This window comes from Bombus pyrosoma, linkage group LG13, assembly GCF_014825855.1.
Source record: "Bombus pyrosoma isolate SC7728 linkage group LG13, ASM1482585v1, whole genome shotgun sequence".
Classification (NCBI taxonomy): domain Eukaryota; kingdom Metazoa; phylum Arthropoda; class Insecta; order Hymenoptera; family Apidae; genus Bombus; species Bombus pyrosoma.
The window spans coordinates 10,283,766-10,297,205 of record NC_057782.1 but is presented as its reverse complement, the minus strand read 5'-3'; the positions used below and the strand labels follow the sequence as shown (position 1 = coordinate 10,297,205).

At 41.2% G+C, this 13,440-nt stretch overlaps 2 protein-coding genes across 9 annotated transcripts in view; one reads left to right on the top strand and one right to left on the bottom strand.

The window, feature by feature from the left end:
• Positions 1-13,440, bottom strand: part of LOC122574494 — a 63,197-nt gene that overhangs the window by 4,551 nt on the left and 45,206 nt on the right. For all 7 annotated transcript variants that reach the window (XM_043742160.1, XM_043742154.1, XM_043742156.1 and 4 more), the window contains 3 exons: positions 2,313-2,737; positions 1,518-1,703; positions 333-679 (listed from right to left, as the gene is read on the bottom strand). In XM_043742160.1, the coding sequence (XP_043598095.1) occupies positions 333-679; positions 1,518-1,703; positions 2,313-2,737 (958 nt within the window). The remainder of the gene's footprint in view (positions 1-332; positions 680-1,517; positions 1,704-2,312; positions 2,738-13,440) is intronic.
• LOC122574495 (potassium voltage-gated channel protein Shaw-like) overlaps positions 6,847-13,440 on the top strand; it is a 61,762-nt gene continuing 55,168 nt past the window's right edge. For both annotated transcript variants that reach the window (XM_043742164.1, XM_043742163.1), the window contains exon 1: positions 6,847-7,601. The gene's annotated coding sequence lies outside the window, so the exon portion shown is untranslated. The remainder of the gene's footprint in view (positions 7,602-13,440) is intronic.

Below are 13,440 nucleotides of genomic sequence, written 5' to 3'. Positions count from 1 at the left end.
TTAGATAATTATTTTCAAATCTTAATAAATCCTTGTAAATGATTACCACAAACGTGCCGGTGATTATAAAAATGAAGTGGATAAAAGTGGAAAGAATTTCAATCGCCTGTTCACGTTGCAATAATCTAAAACCATGATCGAGTCGGTTGTTGCGCCGTTAAACAGAATTCAGTTCTTGCGTCGAACGCCAATGATATCTCGAAACGAAAATATATGACATAGGCCACTTTCATAATCGCCGGCATAAATTGCGTACAGCAAATTCGTCGACTTAACGAAACAATCGTTCAAAAGGATATAACAGAATCGATAAAGGAGACTAAACAGGTTACCGTTTCTTGTCCATTTCTGATTCGGTGGCGAAGATGTAACTTCTCTGCGTGGGGTCCGGTGGTTGCAGCTCGAACGCGTGTTTCCTGCCACCGGAAGTGGGCGCGCTGCTATGCACCCTGAACCCATGCAGGCAGGCGACACCGAACGCCTTCTCCGCATTAGCGTCGTCGTAGAAATACAATGCAGCGTCCTTTAGTACGCAATATCGCCTGGACCAACCGGTTGGTGACGACGTTTTTCTGGCGTGTTCTTGCTGCTTGCTCAGGTATCCGAAGCAATCTGGTCTGTGAATGGCGCATGCTGCCATTTCACGCATTCTCAGCGACGATTCCAGCCAGGTGTCAACCTGTAAAAACGTCAGCGGGAATCTATAGGATACACAGGAAAAACGAGGAATTTCCGTCTTTAGCGATTTTCTATTTCCCTCTCAGAGCTCCCATTTCTCTTTTATCACCTCGAGTAACTTTTTGCGAAAAAATTCAGCTCCTTTTGTGACGCGTTTTCCAAGCTGACCTAATTACTTCGACATTCGCGTTTCACAATAAATCTCGTACAAATGCAAAGACTATTAAGGTAGATGCACAATAAGGCATATTAGCAGAACTGTACGATTCTTCGGAGCGCTGCCAGACACTTGCAGCGTCTAATACAACTATTCAAGAAACTCCAGCAGGCGGATAGCCAAACTTGCAGAATTTAAAGCGAATCTCATTTTCTTAAACTTACAAGAACGCGGACTTCCATCGTTTCGCAAAGTTTTTGAAGCTTCTTTTACCTAGATAACGAAGCAATAGTATCTCCAAAGGTACATACGTACAGCATATGCTGTTAATTGTTCAACTTGCACCATCCTTCCTTACTGTTCCTTACTCTTCTTCCTTACTGTTGGACGAATGTAACGAAAATTTTCTTTTTAGCAACGATTGAGAATATTAGAAATTTTTGATTTAATTTTCTTTTATTTCCGAATATACCATCGCAAGTGAAAGACCGCGTAGAAGGAAATACATCACGTACGCGTGTCAGTTACCGCGCCAATTAAAGATTAAATCGCATTCTGATCAAGAAGATCCGGATGTTCGCGGGCGGTATTCGTACATAATGTAAACTTCGTTTACTCTTTGAGCATGACCCGGAAATAGACGACGTCGGGAGTAACTTGGCAAGCGACTCGTAACATTTACCTGGTCGTTTCTTTCGATCGCTTCCTTGATGACCGTCGTCCATCGGGCGGCAGCTTCCTCGGTGTCGGCCGCGAGCCGAAGCGTCGGTGCGCCCTGTTTTTTGATCGCGAAGCTATGTAACCTCAGCTCGGGCGTTTGCTCCACGTCGTACTTTATCAGCATCACCGCCCCCACTGGCTGTGAATCCTACGGTGCAAACGGAATGGTCCATTGGTGAACTATTTTTCTAACAAAACGAACCCGTGCAAACACTGGTCGCGTCCGATGGCCTCGATTGACCGAAAGGAATGCCGGTTAAATAGGTTTCGAGGGGACGCCAGGCGTGGCTGGATGACATCTCTTTAAACTAACGACGAGCATGCAAAGTTCGGAACCTTTGTGCATAGTTTGGATGACTGAACTTTCTAACTTTGTTTATTTTAGAGCAGCGTTACTTGCTCTGCCAGTTTCCTCCGAATACAAAGTACCCGATCGTGTTAGATATTCTCTATATTTTGTATAAAATTACACAAGCTGTACTAGGCGAGTAGAACTAATTACGTACATCAAGCGAGTAGAATCGACGCTGTAAAATAAGCTTCGACATTTCAGAATGTAGAATATGCTGATATTAATTTTATCTTTACGTATTAATCGTATCTTATCGCGTCTAAGTATTTGAAAATACAATTACATTTTTTTATTCTTCGAAACTACATCTTATAGATTCGCGCGCGCTAATCGACACAGTTTTCCATTCTACGAAGAATGGACATCGAGAAGGGAAAGAGAAGAGGGGATGATATTCTTACTAACCGCGTCAGTCTTGTAATAATAGAGGCAGTTGTCGCGGCGCAGGGCGAACCATCTTCGCACCCACTTGTCCGTGTTGGTCGAGGTCGCGGATTTCCTCCATAGGTATCCGGTGCAGAGCGGCGCCTCGTCGCTTCCTTCCTTGGTACCAGGTCTGGCCACCCGCGGTGCCAGTACGTTGCACGTTCTCGCCACTTCGAGTTCAAGGACGTCGGTGCCAGAATGCGCGAGCCTCACGACTTCCGAATGCGTCGCGTCCATCACGTTCTTCCCGTTCACCGCCATTATAATGTCGCCAACTTCCAGGCCAGAGCTCTCCGCGGGCGTGTCGGGCTCGATAGCTGAGACGACCACCGGTTTCGAGCCGTGAATACGGAAACCGAACTCACCTCCGGCTTCTCGTTTCACCACCACCCTTTTGTCGCTTTCTGTAACCATCACCACCACCTTCGTTATTTGGCGTCTGCGGCAGTGTCTTTCCTCTTATTCGAGCCTGATCGAGCGGCAAAAGCGAACTCGTTCGCGCGAAATCCCACGATCCAAGATCCGAAATCCGAGATTTCAGGAGCCCCGATCGCAGAGGATTTGCCGCGTGATAATGCAGTACGAGTAGGAATTGATATGGATCCTGCGGATGATGGATAGCGAATATCGATAGAAGCGGAATTGGGCGTATTAGGAGGATAGAATTCCGGATATTATAGTCGGTTCAGATCTATTTTAGCGAGCAAGGAAGGATTCGATAGAGGCGTTGGCCAGATTCGAACGTTTTTGGATAGTTTGTATCCTGTGAGAGGAATGGCTGAAAGGAATGCGTGATAGAGATTGCGAGCGGATAAATCCTATGGAGATTACGTTAATCACTGCTGCGAGGGAAATGTGATTCGAAACTTTACAACTCCGGAAAATGAAGCTCTGCGCGAAAAAAAAATACGTCAGTCTACGTTTTCGACCTATTTTTTCGCGCAGCTTCACCTCCTTTCGGCTTTTACCGTCGGTTCAACGGCAGCCGGTATAAGTCTTGCACGGCTATTAATTTAAGTGATTAATGCGTTTCGGAGGCAAATATTTTTCTCATTGATCGACGTTAACGTTATTATACCGTTGAAAGGAGCTATCATCGGTTCAAATACTATCAATCTACTGCCGTTTTCCTATGCAAACAGGTTTAGCAAATAGCAAAACTAACGAATAGTAATGATACTCCAAGTTCAGTTGCCGTTTACTCTTTTACGCTTCGAAACCGTGAACAAACAGCACATACGAATAGAGAGAAAGTCATAGAATTGTACAGAAATTGTCGTTTCACATTCCGGCTGCATAGATTACATAGCATTTTATTTTTAGCTTAAATCGACGACACGGTTCGGTGGAACGATTAGTTCCGTATTTATCACCAACTTGTACCACGCGATACACGATACGTTTCTAGCTTGGTATCATCCATCTTATTTATCAAGCATCGAAGCACGTAATATCGATTGCGCGTGATCGATTATGGGCGGAAATCCGAGAGTACAACAGACGGTTCCGAATAAATTATCCTGCGAGTTGTTACTACTGCCAAAATGACGAAGCTGCTCGTCTTTCACAACAACGGAAAATATAACGCCGTTGTTTAATGATAAATCGTGCAATCTCTAGAATTTATTGCGACTCGGGTTACGAGAAGGAAATATTTAGTCGGGTAATATTAGGCAGTTTTATAATAAATAATAATTGTTCGGAATTTTGAGTGGCCGTCCGTTTATGGCACGGACAGGCTCATTCCCTTCTTTAGGAAACTTCGAATTACATGTCCTCCCGTGTAAACCTAATGACTCCGAGGTGGAGTAAAAAACCCTGGGAAAGGACCAGCCGGAAGGGTACGATGGACAGACGAAACCCAACGGCTGGTAGGGAGAATCAGCAACGTAGGAGGATAGTTCATCAACAGACATCGCACTGTTCGGGTGAAATACTTCACTGCCAACAAGATCTTACCACCGCCGTGTTCATAACATCACATTTTACGTTTATACAACAAGTGCAAATACAATGCTGGACTACTCTAACACTCGATCTATTAAACCCCCTGCACTTTGAGCGTTAATTCATTCGAGGTACGCGATATCGACCGATCGGTTTGACCTGACCGGTTGCTCCTTAGTCGCAACAATGATACATATCGAGGAGACGAGGAAACTCCTCTTTCTAATTCCGTCGTTTCTTCTAGTTGCAGTTCCTGTTAACCGGAAGATCGTCGACGATCCTAAACGCATTACAAAGAATTACAGAATCGTTTTTGTTCCTCTTAAAGATCGTCGTGAACTAGGAAGCACGCGACGAAGAAACGAGGAATCGGCCCGTAGGAAGAAACAGCATTGTCATCGTCGATAAGCTTCTCTTCTGACTGCCTTGTTTTCGATCCTTTCTTAGACGGATATTTTTATTTGCGATTACGCTTTGCGCGAGATAACCAACGATTTACTTCGTTCGAACTTTCAACTACAATTTCATGGATACTTTGGGAACGCGCAGTCACGCAATAAATCATCCCCCGCGGTGGAAATTTATACGAGGAGATTTCAGTGAGGATTAAGGGTTGCTCCAATTTCTCAACCTTGTTTCCATAGCTATGCGAGTATCGTTTCCTATTCCGTACTGTTACGTATTCATCAAACGGGATAGCTTTTGTACATTATCTCGAATCGTGCGGTACGTATTAACCCTGGCAACCCGAGAATTCTACGTTACGATACTTTTTGCATTAGGTGAACATAAAATGTCTCTACAAATAAAATTCCAACTACACGTACGTTAAGATGTAAACGTATCCGCACATTTGCTTATTTGTGGCTTAGCGAGTCTTTCTGCAGGTCCTTTAATCTTTTAATTATGAGTAAGACAGTAATTATATTCAGATGGTTGAAAAGAGAGAGAAAGAGAAAGAGAGAGAGAGAGAGATAATTTTAGCAAGGTTCTGAATATGAATCGTGCTTTTTGAAAAAGAACTTTAATTTTCTGCTAGCACTGCAGCCTCATTAAGTATCCAAGAATCCTCTGATAATTACACACGGCTGATTCTGATGTTGGTCGATTCTTTAAAATTTGGAATGAAAGTTACGGCGCGAGGAATAAATAATTAATTTTTAGTGCGGATAGCGGAAAAAAATATATCTCTATTTATAGCTACCTCGCCAATTGGTTATTTCGCGAACCAGAGCTTTTTCGTTATAAACGCGTTGATAACGCGCATATCCAGAGCTGAAATAACGTCTCTTTAATTATAAAATTGACGGAACATAAACATGGTATTTTTAAGAATTGAAAGCGTCATTGTTAATTATATATTTCGTGAAAATATTCAGCGATAATATATGTTATTCCTCTCTTAACATTGAATTTATGGTTCTAACGAAGCAGCAGTCTCGAAATATCCATGCTCATTTATTATTTGCATTTCGCGATTATTTATCCAAGAATATTTCAGCATCTTATATCTATTTAGGTTATCGTTTGCGTTGGATTATCCATTTGTTCAATCGCTCTTCCATTTCAACCGATCCTGCGGCTCATTTCTAGGCATTTCATATAATTGAGAAATCTCATCGGTACATTTGAAATTGCTAATTAGTCGTATTAAATTAATGTCGGTCGGTCGCTGCCCAATTAATTGTTTCCAATTTCCTGCGAAAAAGTGACGTGAAATTCGAATTTACACGCGTACACGATTCCATTTATACATGAATTTACATGTTGACGTGACTGTTCCGCGAACGCGCATCGATATATTTTCCCTATATCTGCGAGAAATTCTGATTCGCTTTCTGTGTGAATGATCTTTCAGTAGCACAACGATATTTTTCGCATTAACATTAATTATAATAGTATATTTTATACGATTCGTATTCTTGAAAAGGAACGCGTGCGGCGAATATAGAAAAAATTTTCCTAACAAAAGCACGACGGATACTTTTGTGAAAAAGCAACGAACGAGCATAGAATCGGAAACGTTTCAATCGTTTTCGTTCTCATAGATAAAAAATTTCCGTAACTCGCGACGTTTATCTTGCAGATTTGAAGAGAGAGAGAGAGAAAGGGAGGACAGTACTATGCACGTCCCAAAGCAGGCGCATAAATAGAAAGGAATACTGGGTAAAAATAAAATGAAAGCGGGACGGTCTACGTCGTCGTAGCTACATAAATAAATGCATTTTTAGTTCGGTATTTGTTTTGCAATTTTTTTCTCGGCAGCAATATTTGCAAAGTTATATCTAAAAATTGTAAAACAAGAAATGACGTAACACGAAGCGAAGTTAAAAATACGTAACTGAAACTCTTATATATTACATTTGTGAAAGAAGATTCCGTTTCTTTTCCTTTCGTACGAAGCGATATTCGCTTATAAATATCGGAAAACACACGCTTAATACGCCTCGTTCAAATAGTCGCATGAACGCCATAGCATCGTAAAGAGTCGTGGTGGAATTCAGTTTGCGAACCGTTCCATTCAGAGATACGAAATGGATAAATGGTACCGAACGTAGGAGATGCCTATTTAAATCAACAGAAATTTCTTTCATTTCTACGCGAAACGATATACATTCAGTTATAAATATCGAAAGCAGCCATACGAGATATTCTGCTTGAAGGGACGAAATAAAAATTAATTCACGAGATGTAAAATGTTTAATAGCAATCAAATGTAGGACGGATACAACGTTACGTTCTAAAAGCAAAGTTTCGTCTTTTTCTTGATAACTTTACTATGTAAGAATGAAATTATTTTTTAAAGCTCGGAATTTTGATGAAGTAGAACGCTCGTATGCACTGTACGATGCTCTTTTTCGTAAAACATACAATGTCAATGTTTCCTCGAGTTTACGTCGCTCGATGTTCGTGCGACGGGGCAAGAGGGAAGTGCACGTGACTTGGTTAATACGAAAATGAAAGTTGTTAGTGATACGTAGTACGATAGAAGCTATAGTCTCTTCGAACGTTCGCCACGTCGTGAATACGATGACGCAAGCAATTATTTTTGTAGGACGTTGCACTCGTGGGCGACGCACAGATTCCGTCTTATTTTAATTTCGTCCACCGTTCGATCTCAATTCAGTTCACGATTACGCGAACGCTTAACAAGTAGTGTACGTGTAAACAGAGACGCGTGCGACGCGCTGTTGCTATACCGTTGTTTTGTTCCAACTGGAAATGCGAATCAACCCTTTTAAAAGAAACTGGTTCGCGGCACGATTAAATCAGAGAAGTTGAGATAGAGTGAGAAATAAATTGCAGACGAAATCTCTTCAGGTATAAATCTTAAAAATATGAATCTTCGCTTAGGAATTGCTATGTTTGAACGAACAGTCATCTTATTAAAAAGGAAGTCGAGTAATAATTATCAAAAATGTCCTAATCTCGATCCTTCCGTGTTGTAACAATCGTAGTTGATATTATTTCGCAATAGTTGGATTAGTTTCGCGTAGAGCGCATTCGAATTCTCCAATAATTAAACTTGCCCTTAAACTGCAAGAGCTCGTCTTACGCGAAATCGATTATCGAGTACCCATCACGGCTTCGTCCGACAATATCTCCATCAAATGTTCCATGGATGTAAGTAATTGCTTACAAACACTTACAAAGAGACGCAATCAATTAAATTAGTAGAGCAAAGGGAACTCGATACGCGTTCGTTTTAATTAGCACGTTGTTCATTAACATCTGCACATTTCGATTTTCACATTACTTCTAACAACGACGACAGAGGCAATTTTACGAAGGTAACGATTTAATTCCACGATAATTTCCACCTATTTTTCGTCGCGGCTTAATTTTAAAATGCGCGATACACGCAGACACGAATTCCCTCGTAAACAGAGATGTAATGTGGTAATTTGTGCACGCGAAGGTACGCATTGTTACGTTTCATCGTGAACTTTAGAAATTAATATTTCTTGCTCTACTTAATTCTTAAATACAGTTGCTAAATTCTCGCCTTTGTGTTACGATGAAACAACAGCCAGCGGTGCTTCGTTGTTATTTTTACTTTGGTGCAATTAATTAACGTTGAGATTGCGTTTAGCGCTAATTGTATATTTCAAACGACAATTCATATTCTTGCCATATAATGCTCATAAATGAAACAGGGTGGGATAGGAATGGCGGAATAGAAGTGGTACAAAAATTGTAGCATCGCGTCCGAAAGAGTTAGGCTACCTATGTATATGTACAGCTGTGTAAATGAAGAGAAAGCGAGGGAGAAAGATAACGCAACAACAGGAAAACGATCGAAACGTGGTCGAAAATGTCGAAATCCAGGTCGAAGTAAAACAGGTCGAGACGAGATTATCAAGAAACACATCATGCCATAAAAATAATCAAGTCCTTGCGTCATCAGGCGTCGAACGTAATCGATAGTGCTCGAGCTTATAGCCTTTTTGTCTCATCAACGTTGCACCGTCGATGAGAGACGGTGAGACGGAGGGCTTCCTTTTATTTCTGCGATAAAGATGGCACACGCAACTCCCGCCCAACCCCTTTCGCAGCTGGTGTGTCAGAAATAGCGAAGATTGCTTTGTCGTCTTTTTCCTGATGGCGGAAATTCTCGCACGTGCGACATGCACAAGCATTCCAAGGTTGTTGCGTCTCACAGGGGGGAGAGCCGATGTTGTTATGGATTTTAATAGGGAGCGTGAACGACACGCTCAGGGGTAGGTAAATATCTGTCGGTTGGCTCGCTTTCGCTCACTTCGACTAAAGTGAAAATACGAATTCGTAGGATGCCATTTACTAGGGGCGCTATTGTATTCAAGAGGTACGAATTGGAAATTGGTCGTGAGTTTGTTGGTGGATTGCTGAAGGAATTCAATGGAACCACGATGGCTTCGAGGCAGCGCGAAATTCATTTCTTTTATGATAGGTTGTCGCCAGCAGACGCGATATTACCGTATTACAGTTACAGTTACAGTTACAGACGATATTCGCCGAGTATTATATATGAAAATAGCGTGGCGTGAAAAGATTTAGGCTTCCTTTCAAAACCTCAAATTACAGCTATTTCGATTAATTTCTTCTGTATAAATACACATCCGTATGTATAGTTGACAAATTTGTTAACTGACGCTGCTGGCGAAAATGATGTACAAACGATGTTGTTTAAAGTAGAATTTAAGTAGAGAGAACGAAGACAAACTAATCAAAAAATCCATCTACGTAAAAATATATCAATTTCCTTTGGAAATTTCTAGCATAGAAAATGCGTGCGTAAAGAATCCAAAAAATCGAGTTCTTTTTTAAGACAAAGTCATTTTATAAGCACGTCTTTAGTTTCATGACCCTGATCGCGATAAAGGCACGATTGACAGTGGCACGTATTGTTCGATTAATGACAACCAAACCATGCCGTGGCATCGACTTGGCACACTTCCGATTTTATTGTCCCGACGACAATCGCGTTTCTCTATAAATTTCTGAATATCGGAATTGGCATTGTTCCGGTACCTGGTAGTTGCTACTTTGTGCAAAGGAAACAAAATCCTTTGAATAAAATTTACGATATCTTGTTTCCTAATTATCTATATTCTCGATGTTTCATCAGCTCTTACGTTATACCGAATTCTTCAAAATTTTCCTCGTAGTGTCATTTCTAACGTCACTTTGTGAAACTAAAAGACGCCCATTATCGGTGTAAATCTCCTTTCAGAGTAAGAACGTGAAGATTCTGTAGAACACGTACAACCGTCGTTCAAAACACATCGTCCCGATGCACTTGAGGAAATTAGCTGCTACTATCAATGGTTAATTATGCGGGTGGTGTTCATAAGATCGTACACGGTAAACTAATTACAGATAAGCCGTAATCACTTTTGGTGTGGAAATTTAATTTTATTGTCATTAGATTAGTACACGCCACGGACGAATTTGGACGAAACAAGCAGACTAATTGTTGCCACCTTGTTCGATGTCGTAGCGGCTTCGATAAATCGGTTACAAGACGAAAATCGTATCTTGATTTTCAAAGTGGATATTTTCGAGCCATCGCCTCAGGGTCAGGCAGAAAATAATTATCGGTGATGACCGTGACTTCTTTTGACCAAAGATTCGAGGATCGAATTGTACGAAAATATTGGCGAAAGAAATAGAAATTTTTATTGGCTGAAAAGAATATTGGTTTTCATATTTTTTTACATTCTCCTTACAAACGAATCATATTCGATCAATTATTTAATCGAATTATTTAATCGTTATAAAAACAAATTATTTCGTAAGTTCGAACAAATGACTAAAGAATATTGGGTAAGAGTATAAAATGATCGCTTAAATTTCCTGGAGGAGAAGTGTAGTGAAACGAGTTCTGTGGAAAAATGTTCATTCGATAATTTTAATCAGGTGGAATAATCGTATTTACGTACTAACAACTCGATAAAACAGCGATTAATGGTCGTTGCATAATCGCTGTTCACGTTTTCATTACACGTGTTATCGAAAACCTCTGTGCCGCTGTGTGAGTTGCGTTTAAGCTATGTTAACTAGCGCATTGAAATAACATTAAAATAAAAAGCTTTAACGAACAAAGAAGAGAATTATGTTTGAAGATCGTTGAAAAATAATCTCAGTTGGATGTAAATTTCGTTCGACAGAATATTGAAAATAATTCCCATTTCTAATCTCGGATTATACGATAAAGAACGACGCCACGTTTAAATTCGGATACGATTAGTTTGGTTCTTTTCCTACAGTAAAAGAATTTATTAGAAAACTTTGGAAAACAATTTCGAAAGAAGGAAACCCGATTTTAAAGAAAATTTATGGTTCTCCGTAAAAGTCTTTGCAAAAACAGCTTCACCGGGGAATTTCGAAGCCGAACCAGTAGCATTATACGTACAAGTTTCGAAGCCAAAGAGTAGAAAAGTGAACCGCTTTGGGATACGTTTCATAACATAAACTTTGACGCCACGGAGAATTTCCTTCTGACCTGGCAAACATTCGGGAGGGTACCAATTTAATTATTCACTTAGGAAACTTTTCCGGTTTTTCATTCACCCTGTCTCCTGTTCGTGAAAGCGAGCCGTTCGATATTTACAAGCACATATCACGCACAATGTAGAATCGATCGCCGATAAAGAAATTAATGAAATTTCACTTTGCAAACTACGACAGCCAATCCGCCGTTCTTTCCAGAGTTAAAAGCTTTTTTTTTTGTATTTTTCTATTTGTATGAGATCGAATCTTTGTTTACAATACTTACAAGCATCGATCTCGAATTTCTCTATTGCGATGAAATAGAATATGATTTTTGAAAAAATATTGTACACGAGTAAATTATTATGTGTAAAATGGACAAATATTTACCTTTTGTAATGTTCCTTTTTCCAACGTATCTTTTCTATTTTCTTTTTTTTTTTTTTTTTAGTGGATGGGCGAAGAGGAACAAAAATTTGCACGTTATTTGGAACTTGTTAAACTGTAAATGTTTCTTCCCGTTTAATTAAAACCACTGGCAACGTTATCTGTTATTCCATTCAACTGGTTCAATTTTTCGCTGAATAAATATTAAATATTGGAAAATGTCGTGTAACTGGGAATACAATGGGGAAAGGGCGAACAGAAATCGAATTCCTCTAGATACAGGCAAGTGGGATGAAATAATTCACAGAAGAATCGATAACTTTCTGTATCGGAAGAAACATGATTTTTGTACAAGATTCAGTCTCTTAAAAAGCGTCGAATAGAATAATTAATTTACCATGGACGTCGGCGCCGAGCCTTGTAAGGGCTTGACCCTCCGTGCACCAAACTCTGAGCATGCACTTCAGCAACTCCTCCAAGGCCCTCTTCAAGGACGCGTCCTCTCCAAGCTCCGTGGAACATTCGGAGGCCGCGCAATCGCACACCATCTCGCGTGTTGATGCGTGTCCGGCCACGTGACGCGTTCCAAGTGCTACGCGACTTTCTCGTAGCCTACTCGAACTTTCGGCGTTCTCTTCGATGAACAACGTATCCACCGGGTTGCCCGGCGATCGAAAAATCACCGCGCTATCGTCTATTCGCCCCCTCGTTCCCTATCACTCTCGAATGCTTTAACGATGCGGTTTCGATCATGGATTATGACACGACGAAGAAGCGGAGGACTTCCGGTGTACACCGTACACCGTCTTTTCCACGCGCTCGCCGTCCTTTCTTTTTCCACCGTAAAAGGCCGCGTTAAGTCCACGCCTCGATTTGTTCACGAACGAGATACAAAAGCAGGATGCACACGCGTCGCGGAACGCGTCAGACGCAGAGGAAAGCTCTGTTCTTCCGAAGAGGATGCCTTCGGCCAGCTCGTGGAATGCGACTCGCCGCCCTGACCCACTGACTGCCAGCCAAAAGCTTCTTCCACGCCACCCTCCCTGCCTTCCTCTCTCTCTCTCTCTCTTTCTTCCTCTCTCCTTCGCGCCTCACTCCACTTCGGTTTAACTTCGGCGGGAATATTCAGACGGCCGCGAATCAAGCTTCCACGTATAGAATCAACTCCTCCCTCTCCCTCTTTCTTTCTCTTCCTCTCCGCGCGCTCGAAATTGTATCTCGATGATACCCGATCGATGCTTCCGGTGTGTTCTAGCGAAACGAGGACCGGGGAAGGGGATCTCGATGCGGTTTTCGATTGTTGTCTTGAAATGGAACTATAGAAGAATGGAGGAGTGAGATCGACGAGGGGAGTCGTTCTTTCGACCGACTGGAGGAAGCGTGCAGCAACCACACTTGGATGTTTTCGGAATATCTGGAATAACGCTGTTTTACTAGGATAAAATTATTTTTCAAATTTGTTCGTGGACTAATTTTACTTTCGGATATACGAGACATTCGCGTTTTTCTCGCTATCGATTTTCTTGGATGGATACGTTTCGTAGCGATTTGTGATATTGTCTTTTATAATAACCTACTACGTAATGTGACAGTGTTTCTTCTGTGGAACTCCTTTACTGGTATTTCCTTCGCGAGAATCATCCAAGGGAATACTTAACGACGTCCTATTATGGAAGCGGAGAGTATAACGCCTGGAATATTTGCCATTACTGGCACTTGTAGTACATACCGGCGTGTATACATAATTACTTATGAAAATCGCTTACAAGAGCACTCTAAAAAGTTCAGAACCAAACAAGCC